Below are 23,932 nucleotides of genomic sequence, written 5' to 3'. Positions count from 1 at the left end.
CATATAGTGGGGATCGTGTCTTCGGCAAGCTGCGAGATTGACGCCATTTATTATTATCCCGAATACGACAACTGGTTGTTCGCTTACAGGCGCAAACTTGCACTTTGGAGCGAATCAGCAAACATACTGGTTTTAAGATGCGAGCGAACAACAGAAAAAATAACTCCCACCAGCCAATCTTTGTGATCACAACCGGCGTCAGCACAGGTTCTGCACCAGGAATTCTGGAGATTTCTGGAGTGTATTACTCATCGGACATTATCCAGGAAGCCAAACTCATAACCTGATCAGTGCGAGCTGCGAACCGCGACGCTCGCATTGAGAAGCTAGAGGATCACTCAACAGGAGTGATGTGATCTGTTTTCTTTCTGCACCGTAATCGCGGACGATTGATCGCTTGCTTGACAGAAGCGTGATGTGAGAGAATTGAACGGTGTTTCCAGAGAGTTCTTTTGAATGTTTGGAACAAAACAAGAAGACGATCGTGCTCAACGCACTTCAACGCTGTAGAAGCATCGTGACTTTCGACTCTTTCGAGAAGGACCGGATAGAATTGTTAGAGCTTCGGTATTCTAACAGGCGTTCCGTAATGTATCGTTAAGTTATCAAAAAATGAAAAATAAAAAATAAAAAATTAAAAATTTCCTTAACTTGATACTTCTGGAATGGAGTGGATGTTTTTTTTCTTTCTGAAATGTTTTCATGAAATATAAAAAAAAAAACGATCGTACTTTATGTATGCATTTTATTACATTCGCAGTGTAAACGAATTTCGAACCATTACTAGTACTAGTGAAGGAAAATACTAGCATGAAGTAACGTTTTGTAGTTTTTGCTGTGACTCCAGACATCTGGTCTAGACGTAGTCCTGCTAACCATATCGGTCCATTGTCCATCCCTAATTTCTTTCCTTTCTGATTCAATAATAAATGAAGCCCTTGTCCCTCGTTCAGTGGCATAAAGGAATCGTCCTCTAACAGATGGTAACATTTCCCAGGAGCCGGAGCGGTTTCGAACGACTCCAAGGAGCCAGTAAACATGTTGTCGAACCATTCCGGCGCTATCGGCGAGCGGAGTATGTTGACGCAACGAACCCTGGCACCCCGCCACAGAAACGCATCTTTTCCAACCATCTCTCGTTCTCGCGTGCGTGGGGCAAGCGTGATCGTACCACCACCACCACCGCAAGCCGTAAGTGTCCCGTCGCAAGCACCGCGGTTCTCAGACTCGGACGCGTTTCTGTGCAAAGAAACCAACGTCGTATCGCCTCGTATCGGTCGCGCTGCTGGCTGGTTGAGGAGAGCAAGCAAGCGAAACGTGCAAGCCAGCACCGGCAACGGTAGGGCAGGCTTCTGTCGATCGGAACCGCTGCTCGGTGCGCGCAGTTCTCGCGCAAACCTAAACCGGACGAGACGTCTCGTGGTTGTCGCGCTGTTTGGCTTGGCTTGGCGTTCGTCGACGGTACGGTCTCTCTCTCCACTGGTATCACTGGATTCTACCGCGGTAGAATTGCCGAAATTGCGGTGGTAGTGCATCTATGTGCATATGCAGTGCAGTTCTCGGTTGCAAATTCGCGTCTCTCGCCCAAGTGCAATGTATTTTTAGTATCGCAGTTCAAAGTCGTTTGCAGAAACAGTCCCGAACCCGCCGAATTCACAAACTTTCTTTTTTCGAAACATTCTGGGCCACCTTGCGAGGGTTGTTTGTGGTGTCCCCTATCTCGTCCGTCTCTATCTTTCCCTCTCTCTTTCGGTGTATCTCGTGTCCTCCTCGGTGTTGTTGTTGTGATGCTGTGCTTTCGAGGTGCGCGCGCGATCTTTGGGCCGCTCGATCAGTGAAGGAACAATATTGGCCTAATTGAATTAAGAGTAAACGCCCCACGCTGTACCAGCGGCGCGAGGTTGTGACTCTTTCCTAGAGGACGTATTGTCGTGAGAATCAGGTGGAAGCCAGGGTCAGCATGGGGTGCCACGTTTTAGCATGTGATCACAAATGTGTGGATGGTGCGGTCGTACTCGCCGTCTGGTCGTTATCGTTAAGTCATATGATAGTCATCTGATAGCGCCTGCATCATAATGCATCCATCGATGGTCAACCTGTGATCCACTGTCTCCAGGGTCAGTTATCTTAGGCGTCTCGTCTGCATGTTCTACACTAACTCGATCCTCGAACTTGCATTGGTGCCCGTGATAACAGAATTCTCGCCTCCGGGGGCAACTTGCATTTGATTGCTTCCATCGGTAAAAGTTCACTCGACCACCGGCATGCCATTGGCCAGTCACTACCGGTGGCCAGTGAATAATTCATCAGAATGCAGGGCCTGCAATCGTGGGGAAGATCGAACGGCGCTGAGAATGGGGTCGGCCGGCTGGGTGATGTAAATGAGTCTTGGTTCTTGCAGGCCGTGCAAACACCTCGTGGCCCGGCGCCCATGTTCATATCAATTCGATTGCCGCCTAGTGATTCAGCGAGCCACTAGTGAGTGAGGATGTGAGTGCAAACCACTCGCAACGAATGACCTCCTTTTTGACGAGTCCAAGAATTGGGCCCTTCGTACCATCGGGATGAAGAAGAGGGATGGACGACAACCGCGGTGCGTGATAGTGATGCCTTCATGACCTACCACAACCGCGTTGCTGCTAGCTAGGGCTAGGGTGTCGATGAATGGTGTCCAACGGTCTTGTTATCAGCTAGCGTTACAGAAGTTGGTTTTTCTTCACCGACCCAGACTGCTGCAACTGGTGCCTTCGTCATCGGCCGGATCTGGAGCAGTTCTGGAGCGCTGAAGGTTCTCGAAGCGCTTGGCGTAACCGTGTTGCGTTATCTTCTGCAAACTGCACCACCGGCGCCAATCAGCATCCGACCGTTTACTACCACAGCACCAAAGGAATTCGACAGTGACCTTGTGTAGAACGCGCCAGTTCGATCTATAATCCAGGGGGCTGCGGAATGGTGGCCGCAAAGATGCGAATGATTGGCGCTAAACGGTTAGAACGATTGGCTCCGAAAGTGGCAAGCACGTAAATCGAACCTCGGTGCTGGCCTCGGTTCTGCAACGGATTGTACGCTTCGCAGGTTCCAGCGTCTTACAAAGCGTCTTGCGCCATTGCTTCATCCGTGCACCGGTAAGCTTCACATCCGTCGCTTCGCAGGAGTGCATCGTTGCTAGCGATTTGCTTGCCTCGACAACGTACGGAAAGCGAACTGCCATCGGTGGTGGTGTGGTGAGTGGTGAGTGAGGAAAGACGATAAAGACAACCTGCCTGCCACATGATAGTGATCGAATTTTCGGTTTGAAATAGTCCCCGGTAGTGTAGTTACTGGTGGCGATTTCTCTTCGCCAAGATGCAGTCGATTGCGCACCGAAACTGCCTGGTAGCCGGAAGGTTTCTGATCGTTAGCCGAGGGGCCCTTTTGCAATCTGGTCGGTAGACCATACTCGGTTCGTCAACCAAGCTCAGTTCCGTTGGTGTCATCGGTCCGTTTCGTAGTTTGTTGTTTCCATAGCACGGGGAAACCACGTGGAGTGGAGAACGAAAAAAAACGAATAACTGATGAATCCATAGAGCCAAGCGGTCTGGTTGCTGGTTCTATCACGGTCTCACAAAACCAAGCAGTCGGGTAGCAGTAGAACGCGTGGAAGAATCCGATTCAATATCAAAGCTAATCTCAGATACAGGAAATGGGCACAAAAGCTTCCTCGACGGCTGGTCGGTCGCTTAATCCGAACGACAGAGATTCCGTTGCGCGACCCTTGGACCACACGAGCGCAGACTCCGTATGCGGTGGTGCTGGACCTGTTTAGCTACGTCGCGGCCGCGGCTGCGGCCTAACTAGGGGCTCGCGCATTTCGATTATAGCTTCGCGCACTTCCTTGTTCAGCACCGGTAGCCGATATCATGCTCGCGCTCACCCGTAGCACCCTTTTACTAGTACACGCGATTAGCATTCGGCTCGGTAGAACAAGGTTGGTGGGCTTTTTGGGGATGGAACTTGCTACGCTGATCGATATGGAGCTTCTTGATCTTCCACAACTTCCAACGGTTCGGTTCGGATCGGATGAAGCGTGATGTTTTTGTTGCGGACATCGTGTCACCGTACTGTTAATAGCCCCCCGGTAATGATCTGTTAGTGATCATTGGGCCCACGATCCGGTTGCACCGCTTTAAGTGAAGGCATTTTCACTGGCGACTACGGCGTTTTGATCGGCCAAAGCTGCCGGTTGGTGACGGGCACATATAACTTGTTCCGCCCGGACTAACGAGTGCGCCAAGGGGAGTGCCTTTGTCTAGTGTTGTTGTCGCAAGTTGCGCAAATTGATTCGTAATGCAATGCTACTACCTTGTTGATCGCGAAGTATCCCGCTTGGTGCCAGCAACTTTGTTCTCGATGAAATTCCCGGCTACGTAGGTCCCGGCATGTGGCGTGAGCTGTAATTTGGGGTACGACGATGCCCGTAGGCTGGGCTGGAAATGGAATGATTCATTCGCATTAATCGTGGCTCGTGACGTTTAGTGAGCTAGACTGGTGGGATGGTAGAATAGAATGTACTAGTACTTGGGAATCCGGGATTTTTTCATCTCAGGTTCTAATCCACCGCAAACTAATACTAATAGCGGCATCGTTTAGTGCTTCAGATGTTTCCTGTCAATCGTATATTTGAAAAAATATGAACAATCCGTCCAGCAGCAACAGCAGCAGCAGTTGCAGCATTTCCAGTGGTAACAGTGAACAGTACAAATTGTGTTCTTCCAAACATAGTATGCGCTTCGCGGAACAACCTATAGTGTGCTAGCCAGTTGATTGGCCTCGTGTAACTCTTTGTGCGTTGTACAAAACATTCGCGGTTGGTCTGTTCGGTTTTCGGTGCCCATTAACTTATGCGCATACACCGGTGACATCGTTATCGTGAACCGTGAGCGTCATTTAGCAACAACAAGCCTGCAGTAAAACCAAAACACTGACCAACGAAATACAACGCACATCGCATCATGGATGTCTCTTTTGACAACATTACCTACACGGTATCCATCGGTAAGCGAGGTAAGTTCTGGCCAGCGAAACACGACGCAACACCATCACATACATTAGCACTGTCGCAGACATTTCGGAGGGCTTTATTCTTGTTTCTTGCACACTTAATTTCCTCGAAAAACACGTTACCTCCTCGGTGGATTAATTAGCTAAAGTGGTTCTCAAATGGCCAACCCCACCCCTCCTCACCAGGGTCAATGCGATCATTTCGGTCACACACACGCACAAACGGACATACTGTAGCTAACGCCCCGGTCTAAGGCCTCAATCCGTGTCCGCTTCTAAAGCCGGATCGTGCAGAGAATGAAGGCATCGTTGATGATGGATGTCTGATGGAGTTTTTTTTTCGTTGCCCGCGAGGTAAAGAAAGGCATTTTTGGCCACATCGTTTATGACCACCCCCCTTCCCCAAGATGACCATAAAAGGCCTCGGTAAAGATTGCGAAAACGGATTGCTTGACGGGAGGAAGCGCTGACCAGATGATTAATTAGGAGAGTGCCGGGAGGGGGATTCCACGTATTTTTCGTTTTTGCTTTGAACCCGCAAACCGCGTTCTAGTTTGGCGTGTAATCGGTTATTTCGGGTTGAGAACCGGTTTTATTTTTGCGAACCAGCACACCAGTACCCCCGTACCGGCGAGGCTGGAATACAAAACTCCGATCACACTGGAGCCCTTTGAGTTTCACACTTTGTATGGTTAAGGTTTGTGATCGTGAGCCAGCCTCAGAGCCACCGGTCTTGCTATCAAATGTTTTCAAAGACCTTGTTGACCTGAAAACACTGGAAGATTGCAGCTCGTTTAGCTCACGTTCCGGGGCCTTACGTTCCACGTTAGATCGACGGCTGCGACCGGAGGTGGCCGCATGTTTGATTAGCAATGTTTCATTAGCACCACTAAGACCGACGAATCGGTGACACCGCGGGGTGAGGAATGGCCATGGCGTGTGTTCGTTGGCGTGATGCCATTTAAAAGCAAGAATCATGTGGGAACGTTGAAGAGGCTGTGGCTGAGAACCGCCATAAAACAGGTCGTCCTTACCGGAAGTTCTATAAATCTCTCTCATCTTCTCGGCATACCTCCTCTCGGACGGCCATTCCGACGTATCCAAGCGTTAGAATGTCAAAGTGTAGGACATACGAATCGGTTGCCTCGTGCGGACAGTGTCAGTGCATGTCATGCCGTTTGGAAAGTGACGCTCTTTTTCGCAACCTTTTCCATTTCCTGCCTGCCAAGGTGGTTTGTTGTAAACCGCGTTGCCCTTGTCAAGCTTAACATATACAGATTAAAACCAAATTAAAAAGAAAAACCGTTCCATCCTCGAGGTCACCTTCTGCTGATGCTGCTGTCGCTACGAAAGCGATCCGCAAAACAGAAAGCGAATCCTAGAAGCGAATCAATTAGTGTAAAGGTAGTACGATTGAGCGCAAGCGATCGCCGGAGTGATCGAGCGAACGCTCCCCACGCGATGCTGAACGTCCTTGAAAGGCCAACGCGATGATGCAGTCGACGAGAGAGTGAGAGCCACTCACTCACTGATGCCACCCCTTTCGGCCACCGGCCGCGGTCATGTGTACGTTCCAAGCCACTGGTTCATCGCACCTTTGTCCGACTGGAGGGTGCGCGGTTTTGCGCGAACCAACCGGAGACCGGTGGCAACATAGATACAACTGGCCGCGACTGGGGACGTCGTCCTTCGATCCGGATCCCGTCCGGTTGCTGGCATTTCCGATAACGATGGCTGGTTCGGGAGTACGAGCGAGTAGGGGAAGGCGTGCTGTGGTATGGTCATGGGGCTGGGAACTTGAACTTGAAGTTCGCCACGGCTACGGCTCGGTCGATGGTCGTGTTCGTAGCTGGCAACACACCGCACCATAGGCGAAGGCATATAGACGACGTGTGTGCGTGTACGAGGCGGCGGCGATGGAGGAAACGGTTTTCAATGTCAAGGTCAAACAAGCCCCAGTCCAGTCAGTCAGACGAACGACGGACCCGTAGTAGTGGATCGCGTTGGATCTGTGCAGAGAGGAAAGAGTAGTGAAGAAATGCAGACCAGAAACCAGAAACGCGCCGTCCGCTCAGCAGTCGAGCGGTGGAGGCTCGTGTGGTTTTGCAGCGCATGGTTTATGCGCGCAAGTAACGGCTGTTGTTGGGGTTGGAACCAAGAAACGGGTCTTAAACTTGGAATGTTTACTTTACTACTGGCCTTCGGAGTGGTCGGGAGGGTTGGTAGAAGGTTTTATAACAGGTTGAGGGCCGTGTTGGCATTAGAAGGAAACATCGCAACTTACAGATGGTGGTTTACGGTGGTGTTAATCAAATAGTAAGAGTCTAGTAAATTATGGTTGATGTTATTCAGTAGCTAATGTGGGAACGTAATTTGTTCAACTATATAACATTAGGCATTAGGCTCGTGTTACAAGATGCAAGATCTAAATTTCGAGGTGCTAAATCAACGATCAAACTAATTTCAACTCATACTCCTAGTAGATCGACTACACACAGTCTTGATCGGCACTAATACATGACTTCCTAATGATACACTAGACTGCGGCTTCTTGCAGGTATAAACATTGCTAGCCGGTCCATTTGAAGCACCAAGATGTGGTCATTGAGACGAATGCAATCTGAATATGATAAGAAAATGCACATGACTCAAAATTGTCTAAACAATTTCAAATTATTACTCATTCTAAATCATTCTCTTATCACAATAACTGCTAATGATTCCGTGTTAGTGATTCGTTTTACTACTTTATATATAGGAAGAGGAATACGATTACCTTAACACGGAATGGTCTCGACGTGTATCAACAGATACACTAGACGAACAGATCATTAAACGGGTTATAGACTGTGTAGGCAGATGGATTGATAATTCAATGAATTCATTAATATAAATTCTATCTCTGCGATCAAGGGGGTACATATCGCAACGTGGCACAGAACTGGAGACATTTCCAACGTCATCGTCGGATTGTGAACTGCCTTGATGTTTTGCAATCAGTCTGTCTACTGGTTTATCTACGAAGATTAATAGTGATGTAGCGCGTGTGCGTTATACTGTTAAAGCAAAGTAATGAAACCTAAACCTCACTACCACACATTTTACCTCTGCTATCGGTCCAATTCAAATAGAAACGCTTGTAAAAGAATACAGTTAATGGTTTCCAAAAGAAAAAAGGAAGAATAATAGACTCCTAATTCAACCGAAGAAAGACCTACCAATTAGTTTTGCAACATACACATAGGACGGCAAAACAACGGACACTTTACCCGTTACCTGCGAAGCCGAACCGAGATCGCATGGTAGCCTCCGGCTATGCGCTCGCAGATGCGTTACACCATCTGCAGTGAGTAGCAACCGGTTGGTTGACCTCTCATCTGCGGCGGCACCATGCTGTGCACTTGACCGAGTAAGCGTGAGGTCTCCTAATTGGCTACCGGTTTCGACCTTCTTAGGTCAAGGAAGCTCAGCCAGCTGCTGCTGCTGATTCTAGGCTGCTTCTCTCGAGGAGCGATCAAGGAGCGCACTCGGAGGTATGTATCTGGCCAGCGGCGGACGGCGAAGTTCAATTAAGAGACCGAGTTCGTCAAGTGTCCGGCATTGCGATGTGAGGTCCTTCGCGTGAGATTGAGATTTCTAGAGCAAACCCTCAGTCTGGGTCATATTTAACGTCTCAAAGCCTCAAAGGTCTTAGAGCTCATTGAACATTTCGGACCAATTGGTGACAGGTGGTTTAACCGGCTCGATTAACCATTTCGGGAAAGGCGCCAATCGCCGGCGTTTGGCGATTGGAGCAGAACAGAAATGGAATTAAAAATCCAATCGTTCGTCCTCCCCTGCCATGACCGATCGGTTGAGATCGGTTTGGTTGATTGATCAAGGAAATCAATTGATCAATCGGCTGCTCTCCGTGGCAAGGTCTGGGCTGGTCCGGTGAGAGTGTGACCGTGCCAAATGCGACTGAAGACGCCGGCTTACTAAGACTGGGCCGTCCTTTACCTCGTCATAGGTCTCTGTTTGCACAGAACATTTGGAACATTCGAATGGTACGCTGTCAACAGTCAACGAGTGTTCCGAGATTTCGGTGACAGCATGGAAACAGCATCTAGCAGCGCCACAACCGATCCGAGACTTCCGAATTCCCCACAAACTCGCAGAAAACCCCCGCGCGCGCGCGCGAACACTCGGATGACGCAGAATCGCCGGAATGTGTTTGCGTTTGGGGGCTGTTTTGTTTTCTTTCGATTTCTTGTTGCTCGATCGGAATCCAACGAATTCAATCGGCGATATCCCAACAAGAACCAGCGTATCGTCAACGAGCAGGGGTTTTTTTTTACAGTTGAGGATCATGGATAAACAAACCTCAGCAAGCCACATTGTAAACATGGAAGCAGGCGGTTTGGATGCTGTACATCAACACAGCAAAAAAAAACAGCCAAACAACCTCTGCCTCGTCGGGTATTCGAATCTTTCTTTTCGTTTTGTTTGTTGCTTTGCCAAATATTCGCAGCACCGCTAACGGTGATTTGGTGCGGCGAGTGGATCGTTCGGATTCGCGAAGCAGGTTTCGTTAGGCCCAGGACAGCTCTCTAGCAGGAAGCAGAATACGAGTGTCAGGGGCGGACAAGAAGCTTCCAGCAACCTTCCCAGCTGGAGCTCGACGGAGAGTGCTTATCTACCGGTTTGTGAGAAGAGATAATTAACAATCTCTGTGGGTTGCGATTGAAATGCGTTCCGAGGAATGGAAGATGTTTGAGTCGCTCCCTAACTACCACTACTACTACTTCTACTTCTAGCTGATTCAACGATGGTCGCCTTGGTCAAGGGGTTGTGTTGCGAACGCGTGTCACCGGCGTTCGGTCAATATTTGCCAATCATTCGCTGGCATTTGTCGAAATCACTGTTGACGAAGCAGGGACACTGGTTGGTGGGGGGGGGGGGGGGGATGTGTTTATGCTGCCCGTCAGCCGTCAGTCCCTCCCCTGGAACTGCCTTCCGCAATGAGGATTGTGCAAGTTTCGCTTTCTTCATGCTGGACAGTACAGTACAGTACACCGTACGGTAGCACGCGGTTGACTCATAGGTCACGCATGAAATTCAATTAAGGTACGAGTGCTTGCACGATCAATGAACAGTGACAGCAGCAGCACACAATACCGGCCGCTGCGTCTAGTGCTCTACTCGATTGGATCTTCAGAACGGTTGAACAGACCGTGGCATGAGCAGTCAGCTCGAGTGAAGTGATTCTTAACGGTCTCGGTCGATTAGTCGCTCGGCATATTGCTCAAGTGTATGTTTGATTAATTTTAAGCCGATAAAAGCCGAATCCCCATGCCATGGAAATCGATGAGTTCTATCGAGCCGACAGGGCGTCATCACGATGTCGGAACTGTGTTGAGAGGATTTCTAATTGTCGTAGCCATTTAATTATCCCGGATAAGGCGGCTGCACTTTAATGTCAATCGATTGCTGCGGATGCTTTGGATGCTGCACACGAGAAGCAGAAATGCAAATGGCTTTTACGAATGCAGTTATTGGATAACGCAAGGTCGCTGCAAAACGGAGAAAGGTAGCAGAAGGGCAGCAGGGCTTTGAAATGTTGAACCTCCATTCCATTTTCATTTACAAACGGGAATCGACCGGGCGTCGATTACGTGAGAGGAATGATTCATGTGCTTTTGCAGGAACGAGCAACCTTGACATATTTACGATCCGTGACCAAATGCGTACCGAGTTCAAGCGTAGCATATTTTCGACCGGGCACGTGTGGGACGTGATGAATAATAATTTGCTCTTATTGGATAGTTCGGATTGGGAACAGGGAGAGGGTTCAAACTTCGCATAACTCTTGGTGCAGTGTCGATGGTCGATGGAGCTCTCTTTTGATGGGGTACAGCACAAGCATTCAAGATCTATGGAACGCTGTTCTTTGAGACATTATAGCGGTATTTTGTATTTTAATGTTTATTTTAGTTGTTTATTTTCTTTGCAAATTCTATCGCTTTTAATGCATACCAAGCTGTATGTACAGTAGAGTTACAGTTAAGAATAATCTACCCTTGTAGTATCCGTATATTGTTCACGTCAAATACTCTCCCACTTCTCAACACTTTTTGGTGATTCGACAATTGCATGGCGTTTGATGGCCTCCATTGCCAGTAATTCTCATCGCCATTCAGTAATTCAACATCGCCTTTTTCTACTTTTCAATGGAGCTGAGGTTAAAATGCTTTATTACCGTTCCTGTTAGCATGTCCAGCACAATTCTCTTCCATAAGTAAACTGGACCGAACGAACGCTCCAGAAGCAACAGTTGTACCGCCTACCGGAAGAGTTCATGATCATCACCCAGGTCTGTTGTAGATCGACCAAAGTTAAGCTCGGTGTTGCAGTATCGCACGATACGCGACACCGGAACAGTGACGCCTGATAACAGACCTGCTGCTGGATGCAGTTACCGGATGGCATGGAAATAGCTTTTGCGTAGTTGATCATCACCGTTTGCCGGAAATTGGACGTAGGCACATGGAACGATCGAGCACCGTACTCGATCTGGTATAAAAAGCGAATATTTACGGTGTTTGATAGGGCATTCGTTCCGCTCGAGCACGCGGGACCACCGGAGTATCACAGAGCCACAGTCCTATGTGTACCAGTTCTAGTTCAGTTTAACCGGTGAAACACGATGAAGTATCTGGGCGTTTGGCTGCCGTTGCTGTTGCTTGGCAGCATCCTACTGGGTCAAGTATGTGCCACCAGCCATCGGCATCGGAACATCGGTTGTACGATTGAGTTCTTTATCATTCTATCACGCAGAATGCCCAGGCGCTATCGGTGCGTTCACGGAGAGACCTTGCCGAGCAGGCCATGGGAGCAGTGATGCAGGGCGCTGCCAAGATTAAGGAAGCACTCGATCACGGTATTGGTCTGAAATCGGAAGGAAAGCGATCTATCGGTTAGTGGTTAGGAGTTTCGATGTCACAACGGACCACTGTAATCGCTGGGGCCATTGGGGTTTTTGTTTTGTAGATATCTTTGGTTTCAAGTTTGGCACCAATACCGGCATCAATGGTGGCTTCGGGGATGCGGCCAATTCGGGTGCCTCGGAGAATACGGACGATCTGGTAAGGCGTCGCCGTTCGCTGGATGTGCTGAGTGCAGCGCGCGCGGCCAGCCTCATGCCCCAGTCACCGTTCGGTACGAACGTGAACATCGTTAAGGTCAGTTCCGTCTCGAATGTGAACAACTTTGGCGAACTGCCACCAGTGGAGAGTGGAGAAGTGGTTGCGACCACAACTGTCGCTGCTAGACGCAAACGATCGCCGGATATACTGCAAGTCGGTAACTACGAGAAAAAATCCTTCAGTTTGGACAGTGAAATAGCCGGTGGAAAGGTGCGGAAAACTCATGAAGCCCTGGAATCGATCCGAGGATCGAACCGTGTCTTAGTGAAGCAGCTTCATCGTAGCAAGCGAGCACCGCAGACATCGGACACTGATGATGAAGAGAGTTCCACCGATCAAGGACCACCGAAGGGAAAACCACGTGGACGGCCAAGGGGACCACCGCCCGGTGGATGCCGAGGACCACCACGTGGCCCTCCACCGGAAGACGCTGATGATGACTCCACTAGTACGACAACATCGAACCGCCGCAAACGAGATACCAGCCACAGTGAGACCATTGGAAAGCGCCCCAAACGATCACCTGTCCCTTGTCGTGGTGGTGATGGTGGTGGTAAAGGAGCTCGAACAACGGTCGCACCAGACGGAGAGGTGAGAAGGAAGCGATCGGCAGCGAGCCATGCCAGCCATGCCCACTCCAGCATGGACAGCAATGACTACAGTGCGGAAAGTGAATCGGTCGAGGCGCAGGTGGGCACTTCGGCGCTCAATCCGACCACCCAGGAGCGACGCAAACGTCTGATCGATTTCGGTGGAGGTGACGGTGACGGTGGCGGTGCGTCCGGAAAGATCGGCAGTTGGTTCGAACAGATGGCTCACGTGTTTATGGAAACGGTTGGTAAGGTTGTGGCTGCCACGAAAAATGCATTCAGCAAGGGAAGCGGCCAGCAAGGAATGTAACGCGCCCGAGAGTGCCACAGAGAGTGTCTGTGGTTTGTGTGATTTTGGCTGACAGCATCGGTTCAGGGACAGTACCCCAGGTGCTGCGCGCCGGAGATGCAATGCAATAAAGTGTAATCCGACGGACACCGTCATCCAGGCTTGTGACTGCATTAATGACCAGCGTATGGTAATCATTTGGCGCATTCATACCGACAATCGCGCAGCGTGCGAATCGTGGCTAACGATCACAGCAGCATTCGGATTGAGACAAACAGATAGAAGCCGGTAAAAGTTATAATTAGCACGTCAACAACTTGCTGCGAATGGGTTGGAAAATTATGGGCTCGTGTGCTGTTCGAACATGGAAACCCAAATGGACAAAGCTAATGGAGCTATGGTATCGCCTTTAGGGAAAAACAAATGAAAACTTATCTTCTCACCGGTCATTACGCTGGAGGCGCACACAGTGTGTAGCAACTTTGTTCGCTATCGCGCGCGCCGGTGTACGCCACGTGCCACCTAGAATGGGAGGGCCTTTGAGTAGTCTTTCTGCCTACCTGCCTGCCTAATTATGCCATGAATATTTATTTATTATTCCAGTAAAATACGATAATGAACGCAAGCTCAAAGTTTCCAGACCCCTTTGACCTGCCTGGTGGAACTGCGTTGAGCTGCTCCAACTAAGCAATGTGGTCGCTGACTCTGAATCACACGTCTTGGCAACTGCAATCAATCGAATTCGTCTTATTTCTGGTCACATTACTTCACCAGCGATTTTTAATAAAAAAAAAAACCACCGGTGCTGGTCAATGATGTTAGGAACGCGTCGTAAAAGAGCACCGGGTACCTGTTTACCTCTGTGTAACCGGTTGACCGACCGTCGTGTCGTGTCGTCACGTCGGACGTAAGAAAGAGGAGGGCTCTTGGAGACAAGGAGCTGCCCCGCCTAGTTCCGCATGTAAGATGCAATTCCTTATGGCCCGTGGCTATCGCATTGCTCTGATTTGATTAGCTATACGCGCAATTCTCCACGACACGTCAGTGGCCTGTCATGGCAAGGGGCCACGCAATTGCATTAGCCATTCAGCAAACCGGGAGGCGTGCTAAAGTGTGCAACACCATGCTTGAACGCGCCATTCGCATTGGAGTGTCTCTTATTACTGGTGCCAGGGACTATCCGCTCGGTGAAAACGCAGTTGCCGCACTGAGCCGCTTCTAATGAGCTGCTAGCTGTCATGGCGGTGCGTGACATCGGAAGTTGAAGCGAGAAGAACCAACTACTACTACTACTACTACTACTACTACTACTACTACTACTACAGTAGTCGTTCTAGTGTCCTTCTCGGGCTGGAGGAATGGGTCATCGGCCACGTGCGGTGCGTACGCCGTGTGAACGTGACATTCTTCTCGTGAGCAGCGGGGCGCACGTCCTCCCGATATAGAGCGAAGGCTCATTAGCACTTTCGTGTTACTACGATGCCGATCGGTACCATCGGCTGCTTTGAGTCGAATCGGCGTTGATAATGAGGAGATGTTTTCCCAGTTTAGGTGGTGGCGTCGTTGTCGTTTCTGTTCCGGTTTTCTTTATCCAACGATTCGATTGTGTTGGGCTCAATAAGGAGAAACAGGAATGCGCCATTGTTAGTTTAGAACTGGCTTGATCTCTTTAATTGCAATCTGAACCTGTTGCACCTTTGTGATAAACACCGATAAGGTGAGGTGGTTCAATAGAGAATATTTGTTCCATTTCACTTAATGATGGGAGATGCATTTGCGCATCACTGGCGCCATCATTATGGGGCGTTCAGGAAGACGTCCTATTCATCTCACACAATAATAGTATTCATCTTTCCAGACAGGAGAAACCGCAGAAGAATCCCCTATATCTCAGACCATACACCGGGCCCCTCAAATGTCAAAGCATCATTTCCATATAGCTCCCTTGAGCTAATGCCTAATGAATGTATGATTTACGAGTCTTTGCTTCTGAGTAAATGATTTCTGCCAGTGACTATAGTCAAGCGGACTACCTGATCCGTTGGCCGGGCGGTGTCCCTGACATGTGTCATTTGCGAATCAGTATCATAGCATTTGAATAATCCTTCCAACCGGCCCCGGATCGATCTGTCGGGTTTTGATCTTTTTGACCCACCCGATCGGTCACGGAAGGGCGGAAGTCGTACGTAGCAATGCTCTAGGCAAAGCCCGAGTGGCCAAACCGTCAAAGGGCCGGCTGTATCGGTGCATAATTAATGATAGCTCGTGATTTGTGTTCACCGACCATTTGTAAAGCATCCAACAAGGCACGTCACTTAGAAATTGAGACAAATGGATGACGACGATGAGTGATGGTACGGTGCCGGAGGGCATGTAATATATTTATTTGCATCCTTGAGTGCAGCACGCACTGAAACACATTAGGTTCACCAGAAGGCAGGATCGAAGAAAGAACTGGTGTGAAAATGTGCCAAGCAAGGCACTTTTGGGGGCCCGGAACATTGGCCACCGCAATTCAATTACGAGCCCTTCGTCAGAGCAGCATGTGCCTCGCCAAAGGGTTGCTCGTCAGCAGAATTCATTATGGGTCGGCTAACGGACGATAGATGCTCAAAATCTCGTGCTCGTGACCATGATGTGCACAATCGGAAACGACCATGAAGGATGTGTGAAGCTCCCAGCACCTTCCAAGAGGGCTTAGGTACGGGTTGCAACGTAAGCCTGCCTGGCCTGGAGTGGTTTAATCATGAGCTCGAGCGACAGCAAGGCTAGTTGGCAAACTGTTAGTGTAGTGGCCACTCCTGGCAACTTCTGGGGGCGTTCCAGCATCTATCGGTTTTCTACGAGAACTCGGGAACCATGATCCCGCGTAAGGATGTGTCAAAAATGCAGAAAGCTAACCTAAGCAGACGAAAGTGTTTCTTCCTATCCCCCGGGTAGAGTGATAACTCGTTAGTGCAGTGTGTTAGTGGTAAACGACTTGTATCCAGGGGGGGCAGGAAATTGTAACATGCCAGTCTCCAGCAGCGACCTTTCGGATGAAGGATGCTCGATGTATCAATAACAGAGCCATATGAGTTAAGAACTTGGAATATTAGCTTCCAACCTTTACTCTAAAATGAATATCCTGGAAGGGAAGCTGTTACTGGAGATCTGTTAAGCACCGTTTTGATGGAAGTTTTATAATGGTTGGTAAATTCCGTTGGCTGGCAAATCGTTTCTCGAATATGCTCCCGCTTATGTTGAACCATTGGACAGTGCGGTCAAGTGTCATCGAATTGCAGCGCGATGCAGCAACCATTCCGGTGCATTCACATCCGAACGCTCCACTTCCATTCCCATCTGTTGCACCAGATGATGCCAAGGGTCGCGCGCTCGAGTGGGATGCAAATGGACCACTGAAGGCGCTACACTTGCGGCGGCGCGGCGGTGGCGGCGTTGGCATGTATGTTGCTGGAGTAGTCGGCAGCCCCGTGGTCTGGTGGCCCATCCTTCACTTTCGAGTGTGAGCTGAAGTGCACTGTGGCGAGATCCGGATCCGGTTTCAATGGTGCGAAGTGTTAATTGTTGGCCTCGGAAATTCCAGTGTTTGTCAGCAGTCAAGCCGGTACCAACCAACCAGACCGACCGACGACGCTTGATTAGCATTGAGTGCGGATGCTCAAGGATGCGTTCCGGAACGGAAGTGCACCAGTAGTGAAGGATGGTGTGTAAACAGCGCTGTTTGCCGTGGCACTAGCGCGGTGCTTTACAGGAGATCACGAGGTCATGGGACCTGAGTGGTGCAATTAACATTCCGGCCCCATTTACCCGACGCGGGAACCGAACGCATTCAAGGCGTGCTAGGGAATCGTTCGAATCTCGTACTTGGTATTTCCGCCGGTTCGTGTCTTTATGCTACACTCGCTAATGAATTCCGAAATCTCCTCATTCTTCCATCCAAACACAGAGAAAAAACATGTCCTTAACGGCGTCTCGGGACGGTTCCAGTCTGGTGAGCTGACCGCCATCATGGGCCCGTCCGGGGCCGGCAAATCATCCCTGCTTAACATCCTGACCGGTTACATGTAAGCACGAGCGCCTTTCGTGGGCCATCCGCTTTGATTACGTAAGCGCGCCCCCAAAAACACATAACCTCACAATCCGGTTCGGGTTCTTCCAGAACGCAAGGCGTCAAGGGGAAACTCTCGTTCGGTGGCAATGGTCACAGCAACCGGAAGCTGTGCAGCTACATCCTGCAGGAGGACTATCTGCAACCCCTGTTCACCGTCGAGGAGATCATGGTGATGGCCTGCGATTTGAAAGTTTCATCCAACAGTCTCAACCGCACCGAAAAGCATCGGCTGGTGAGTATGGTGGATTCTTTTTGGGCGGACCGACCCGGAACGGCGGCGCATCCTTGACCGCGTTATGCAATTGTACCCTTTGTTCCGTTCTCTTCTTTTCATTCCTTTTGGTGTACCAAACGTTGACCAAAACGCAGATTGACAACATTCTCGACACGCTGCATCTGAGCTTCTGCAAGCAGACACGCTGCGGCAGCCTGTCCGGTGGCCAACGGAAACGTCTATCAATCGCACTGGAGCTTATCGATAATCCGCCGATCCTTTTCCTCGACGAACCAACGACGTAAGTAAATCGCAAGCACCGGGAGTCCCCCAAAAAGGCGGACGTTCCTCGTCCTGAACGGGGTTACGCTTTTCAGTTTTGCCTTCTCCCCCGGGGTGGACAATTCTGTGGTCGTGACATCGTGTGCTGCCAAATCCGGCAAGACATTTTTAGCATCGATTTGGCAGGGGGATAAAGCCGGAATCGCCTCCCAGCCAGCTCACGTCTTCATTATGTAACCATTTTGGAGTCCATTTTTTGAATGAGCCGGAGTTGTGTGTTTTGTCTTCTCACGTTTCGTTTTGTCACGTAACGGTATTTTTTTTAAATTCTACCCCTGAAGGTAGGCAATTGTGATCGCAGGACCCTTATGGTAGTACGGACCAGGCTCATCAATCAAGAAGAGGGTAAAAATGTTGGGAAAAAACACATTTTCCACTATTTTTCCATCGTAAATATATTACGGTTAAAATGTTAGTAACTTTGAACATCGGTTACGTATTTTTCCCTAGTTTTTTATAAACTATTTCACTTTTTTATGGCGACTTTTCCTCAGAATGTGGATTGCCCATCAGTATTGAGGAGTTTTTCTCTTGTGTCTATCAAAATGCGATGGGTTTTTTTCTGTTTTAATTTGCGCCGAAAATATAAAGTCATCATCATCACGAAGCTTTTTTCGGTTTTCTGTTTTATGACTTGGGTTAACACACTGGATCGACCGGACATTGTCGTTTGCGATTGGTTCTCCTTGGTGACTGATACAGTGGACTGGACAGTTCGTCTTCGCTCTACACCATCAAGCTGCTACAAGGATTGGCCCGGGAAGGCCGCACCATCGTTTGCACGATCCATCAACCGTCCGCCACCGTTTACGAAATGTTTGACCACGTGTACGTGCTGGCCGATGGGAACTGCGTGTACCAGGGAACCGCCCTTAACACCGTCCCATACTTGCGCTCCGTCGGACTCCACTGTCCACCGTACCACAATGCGGCCGATTATCGTAAGTTGTTTCCCGATTTCCTTCCTACGCGGTAACACGTTCCCACGGTTCCGTTTGGTCCTTTCTCGCGTGCAGTACTGGAGGTGACGAACAAGGAGTACGGTAACTTCACGGACTCATTAGCAAAGGCCGCAACTGATCCTAGCTGGCGGTTAGTGGTACCAACGGTCACAGTGTTACCGCCACCACCACCACCAACCTACGATAGCAATCACAATGATGCCGAGTACCAGGGTGGACACCGGATAATGGAGGAACTGGAAGCGATGGACGCGGCACTACCGTTGACGATGGAAACGACCGGTCTCCCCGTGAAACCGGGCCAACCACACCGCAAACCGTCCGAGTTTGCCAAACTGTTGATTCTGATGAAGCGCGCCAACATTCAGCTGTATCGGGATTGGGTAAGGAGATCGATCCTTTGGGAATCCGAGGTATCGTGAGGTGTCGATTACTAACGGACTAACTCCCATTCGTACGCAGACCGTGACGCACTTGAAGCTGTTCGTGCACATCGTGTGTGCGATCGTGATTGGGCTCTTGTTCGGTGACTCTGGTATTAACGCCACGAAGTCGATCTCCAACGTGGCCTCGTTCCTGGTACACATCCTGTATCTCTGGTACACGACACTCATGCCGGGCGTGTTAAAGTGTAAGTGTTCTCGAGCACACATACTGGACATTGAAGCAGATTATAACTCTGTCCGTTCGTCTTTCATTGCAGATCCGTACGAGATGAACATCTTGAAGAAGGAATCATTCAACCGGTGGTACAAGATCCGGACGTATTTCGTGGCCTCCATGTTAACCTCGTTGCCGGTGCAGGTGAGTAAGGATTTACCGGTGGTGGTGTGTGTTGTGACCCCTCTAATGCTCGGACCATGGCTTTCAGATCTTCTTCACCATCGTGTACGCATCCATCGTGTACTCGATGACGTCGCAACCGTGCGAACTGGAACGGTACCTGATGTTTACCGCCGTCCTCGTACTCAACACAATCGTAGCCGATGGGTTCGGTCTGTTTCTTGGAACATTCCTTAACGAAATCGTAAGCACCAAACCATTAGCCGGACGCAACCACCAGGAAACATTTATTATTCCTAAAATCTCTCTTCCTTCCGCCTGTAAACAGAACGGAACGTTCATCGGGGCCATCATGACGTGCTTTATGTTTGTGTTTTGCGGTTTCTTCATCATGTTCAGCCACATGTCGGAAGCGATGCGTGGCATCAGCTACCTCTCGTCACACCGCTACGGCTTCGAAGCGCTCGTCCTCACAGCCTACGATGACAATCGGGCCGATCTGGTATGCCCGGGCGACCAGATCTACTGTCACTACGCGTAAGTGTTGCCTGCGCTGGGCGTTGGGCGTTGGGCGCTAGGTTATCTGACCACCATTCTAACTTACCGTTCGTTTACTGTCCTCCTGCTTACCACCAGGAAACCGAACACGATGATGCGCGAGCTCGGTGTCGTCCCTGGGAACTATCTGTTCAACGTCGTCACGCTGGTCGTGCATTTCGTCGCCATCAAGTTGGCCAGTTTTTGGACGCTTAAGCGAAAGCTCCGGTTCGGTTGAAGAGTACCCCGGCCGGCCATGGTGCCACCCGAGGAAACCCGAGGGGTCGTTAGCGGTCAGCAGGCTGGCTGTAATGGACGACACGATGGACGCGATGGAAGCAAACACACAAACACACTTCTTGTCACATGAACTTAAGCACGGTGAGGCGATATGCACCCGGCATAGGATGTTGCCATAGCGGAAGCGGAACGGAAAACTGGGAGCTCGTAAGACGGGGGCTCCATTTAGGTGTTAAGTGGAATGGAATTGTGATTAACTATGATACTTCTGTATTGTTTCTCTTCCTTGTACTTTAACCGGACAGAGCCGTTTTGTTTTTGGAACGTTCTTTGGTTCTTTTCGGTGAATCCCGGTGTCCGCGGGGTTCAGTTTTAGTTCTTAGAACACACTCACACACACGCATACACACACTTAGATCCTTAGGAAAAGGAGTGGCAGCAGGGTGCAAACAAAAGATTTAAGGTACAAATGTCCTGTTCGCAGCGTTGCAAACGGGAGGAAGCACTGTTTTTTTTTTGGCAGCACCAGCATATTTTCGGGAATCAATAAACGCAGTGGCAGTGGGAGCGAGTTTATAGGCAAGGCTGCAGGCTGCAAACATAGCGAGGAACACGTGGATGTCATGGTTTGATTCCGAATTCGGTTGTTGTGAGGCCTTAACATATCGTCACACAGCTCCCTTCGAGGGCTTACATTACGGACACGCTTACAGGAACGTTCTTTAGGTCGCTTGTCAGCGATAGAATGCTGGCGCATGTTCCATGCCCCTGCATGTAATCACACCTGGCACATCGTTACACCGGCGTAGAAACCTTTCAGAGCCATCCTACCGGAACCAGAAGGCTAGCAGCCGGGAGCCTGGGCCGCCTCGAGCGCGCTCTCGTGTCGCGAACCTCGAAAATGCATCCGGCCATGTTCCATTAAAATATTGTAAATGCTTTTACTGATATTGCACAGATATGCATATTTGGCATTTCCATCCTGCCGCTAGCACACCGTTTGTGATGGAATGTTCGTTAACTCGTGCGTTCCATGCACTCTCCATACCGCGTACTGCAACGTGGTGCTGCGTCAGACCACAGGAGCACACGATGCTCCGTGTATCTACCTACGCTTGGCCTGGTCTGGCTAGCCAACCGTACATTATGCACTATTATGCCCGGGACGCTGGTGCGAGTTTGTAAACCACATCGACCACCCATCTGGTGCAGCACCTTAACATGGCGGGAATCGGCCCATCTCGAGTGGTTCATCAAAATATGCATAAATCGAAGCGCTCGTTGCGGGCTGTTTGCTTATCACCGTTAGGTGGCTGTAGGACGGCGCAAATTAGGGCAGTTCCGGAATGAACGCTTGACTCCCGCGGTTGAAGCATTGAGGCATCTTTCACGAAATGGAATCGACTTTTTGACCTATCAGTGTGACCGTGATTAATCAGTTTTTTTTTCAATCTGTTTTAGCTACTTATATACTGACATCACTCAATGTTCGTGAACCTTAACATAACATAACAGCGAGTCGTTTTACCTGCGCACACATTTGGCAATTACCTTTGGATCAAAGCTTTGGTTGCATATTATGAGTTTTCTTCAATAAACATCGAGGAACTCCCAAATAGAGCAGAAAAAAGCAGTACTCTGTGAAGATGTACCTGTTAACATAATAATGTTAATAACATTCAACCGAGAGTGCTCACTCGGTAAGGTACGACCGCATGTCTGCTATTTACTTTGCATCTCCATAAACGAAGCATTAGTACTTTTGCAAACTCCTATTACAACATAATAAATGCGAATCTCTTATCAACTTATTGCAAGACCACGCGAACCAGCGCTCCAGCGATGGTAAACAACATTTCGGCAAGACTGTGTATGATCCGGGATGCAAAACATGCACCAGCACATTACCGCAATGAAGAGAAAAAGCTTTTACGCTGAAATGGTGCAGTTGATTGCATCCAGTTGCTGGCAATAGTGGTTTTGAGTGAGTTGGTGGGTGGGTGGGTGGGTGCGAAATGCGGAAACAAGATTTGCATCCAGATGCTTTCCCATCAAGAACCAACAATGACTGGCGCTTATGAGCGCGAGCAGGCAGCGCATACAACGCAGCGAACCATATTTGCATGGATTTTTAATGAACTGGCAAACTTTACTCCAGCAACTGCGAGCGAGTGAGCGAGCGAGGTCGAGATGAAAATCCTCCTTTCTAGCGTCTGTACATGGAGTACTACAACAACTACATGCCGAGTTTACAACAGACCGAGCAAACATTCATCGAGTGAGGGCCGTCATTGAGTTTGAGGACAAACAGTTTGCCAAAGAGTCGCGGAAACTTAATTGATTTCCATCTCGTCACACTCCGCAGCCTACACCCATTACACGCGGTTCATGTTGACGCGGTTTAGGCTCGGTGCGCGCACGGTGCGCACTCCAATCTAACGGGCAAAAGCTGTAGAGGGCTGGCGGGCATCATCTGCCAAGTGATTGAAGAGCGCTCAGCACGTGCAGACCAAACTCCTTGTGAGTCTGCTGCTGCTGGTGGCCGTTACGATCGGATCGGAAAGGGTATTAGACGGAATAAGTTGTATTGCCTGCTGTCCCATCTTCCATCTTAATCCATCCAGCGAAACAGTCGAACTGGTGCGGCTCATGTATGCATAATGCTCCAGCGCTGAATAGGACTCCTCTCTCTCTCTCGGTCCCCCGTGCAGTAGATCCATTGCGCCGAGATTGAAAAACTTGGCCAATGCGCCAATGTACAAACCAAGTCCTGCCTGCCTGCCCGTCTGCCTGCCTGCCTGCTTGCCTGACTGACTTGCTGATTGCTTGCATATGGTTGCGCTGGATGACATAAATCAGGCGGCAGCCAGTCGTCTGAAAGGCCTCCCCGTGTGGCATGCCGTGTCCGGTGTCTGAGGGGGAGGGAAAGAGCGCGGAGAGGAGAGCTGTCGACAGCAGAAATTATACCCGAAACATGCGAAACAACCGGAATCCTTTCACCGGATGGTACACCATCCCGGGTTCCGTCGTGTGGTGGACCAACTTTTGGGACCAACTTGGGAGACCAAGCGGCATCCTGAGATGCACGCGATGAACGGCTACCATCACTACGACGACGACGACGACGACGAGGAGGAGGAAAGGGAACGATCCCATTCAGCACGTGTACCGGGCACACGGGCTCCTGGGTCCGACATCACGATCCGGCACGACATTCCCCCTGTCCCCGTGGTCGCCTTCCCTTTCTACGTTCCCTGACGATGGAGCGCAGTTTCGTGTGGTGCCAATATGTCAGAAATAACTTAAAATTACTGTCACACTCACGGTGGCGGCCATAAATTTTAAGCACTTCTTCCGAGCGCTGAACGTGTGGCTGGACCGACGAGGACTGCGGAGTGGTGCGGTGCTCAGAATGTCCGCCTTTCGCTAGCAGGCTGTACCGGTGGGATATCGGCGCGTTGGTCCCCTTTTCCTCCGGGATCTAATCTCCGGGATAGCACTGGGAACGGTGTGAGTCCATTTATGGTCTCAATCTGCAGCACCACATTTCACAGTGGAACATTGCGGGCAACATACAGGACCGAACACGGGAAGAGGTCGCTCGAAAAGTGTTGAAAGATGAATGTCGAACGCTTTG

At 49.8% G+C, this 23,932-nt stretch overlaps 2 protein-coding genes across 6 annotated transcripts; both read left to right on the top strand.

Annotated features, from left to right (window-relative positions):
• Positions 1–1,345: 1,345 nt before the first annotated feature.
• Positions 1,346–20,898, top strand: LOC125951523 (ATP-binding cassette sub-family G member 1). Of its 5 annotated transcripts, none has more exons than XM_049680408.1 (12): positions 1,346–1,461; positions 4,630–5,043; positions 17,053–17,170; positions 17,266–17,449; positions 17,587–17,732; positions 18,476–18,714; positions 18,790–19,118; positions 19,198–19,366; positions 19,439–19,539; positions 19,607–19,762; positions 19,847–20,055; positions 20,155–20,898. In XM_049680408.1, exons 2-12 carry the CDS (start codon positions 4,992–4,994, stop codon positions 20,291–20,293), a joined length of 1,842 nt encoding a protein of 613 aa, XP_049536365.1. In that variant the 5' UTR covers positions 1,346–1,461; positions 4,630–4,991; the 3' UTR covers positions 20,294–20,898. The 5 variants fall into 5 exon arrangements, with proteins under 5 accessions (XP_049536365.1, XP_049536367.1, XP_049536368.1 ...); XM_049680410.1 differs by having other exon boundaries at positions 1,392–1,461; positions 4,638–5,043; XM_049680411.1 differs by having other exon boundaries at positions 1,396–1,461; positions 4,690–5,043.
• Positions 10,034–13,838, top strand: LOC125951524 (uncharacterized). The gene is made up of 3 exons (XM_049680414.1): positions 10,034–11,785; positions 11,857–11,995; positions 12,070–13,838. Exons 1-3 carry the CDS (start codon positions 11,726–11,728, stop codon positions 13,122–13,124), a joined length of 1,254 nt encoding a protein of 417 aa, XP_049536371.1. The 5' UTR covers positions 10,034–11,725; the 3' UTR covers positions 13,125–13,838.
• Positions 20,899–23,932: the final 3,034 nt, after the last annotated feature.

The sequence above is a fragment of the Anopheles darlingi genome, chromosome 2 (genome assembly GCF_943734745.1).
Source record: "Anopheles darlingi chromosome 2, idAnoDarlMG_H_01, whole genome shotgun sequence".
Lineage (NCBI taxonomy): Eukaryota > Metazoa > Arthropoda > Insecta > Diptera > Culicidae > Anopheles > Anopheles darlingi.
Note: the sequence above shows the minus strand (reverse complement) of the source record. Positions and strands in the feature narration are given on the sequence as shown.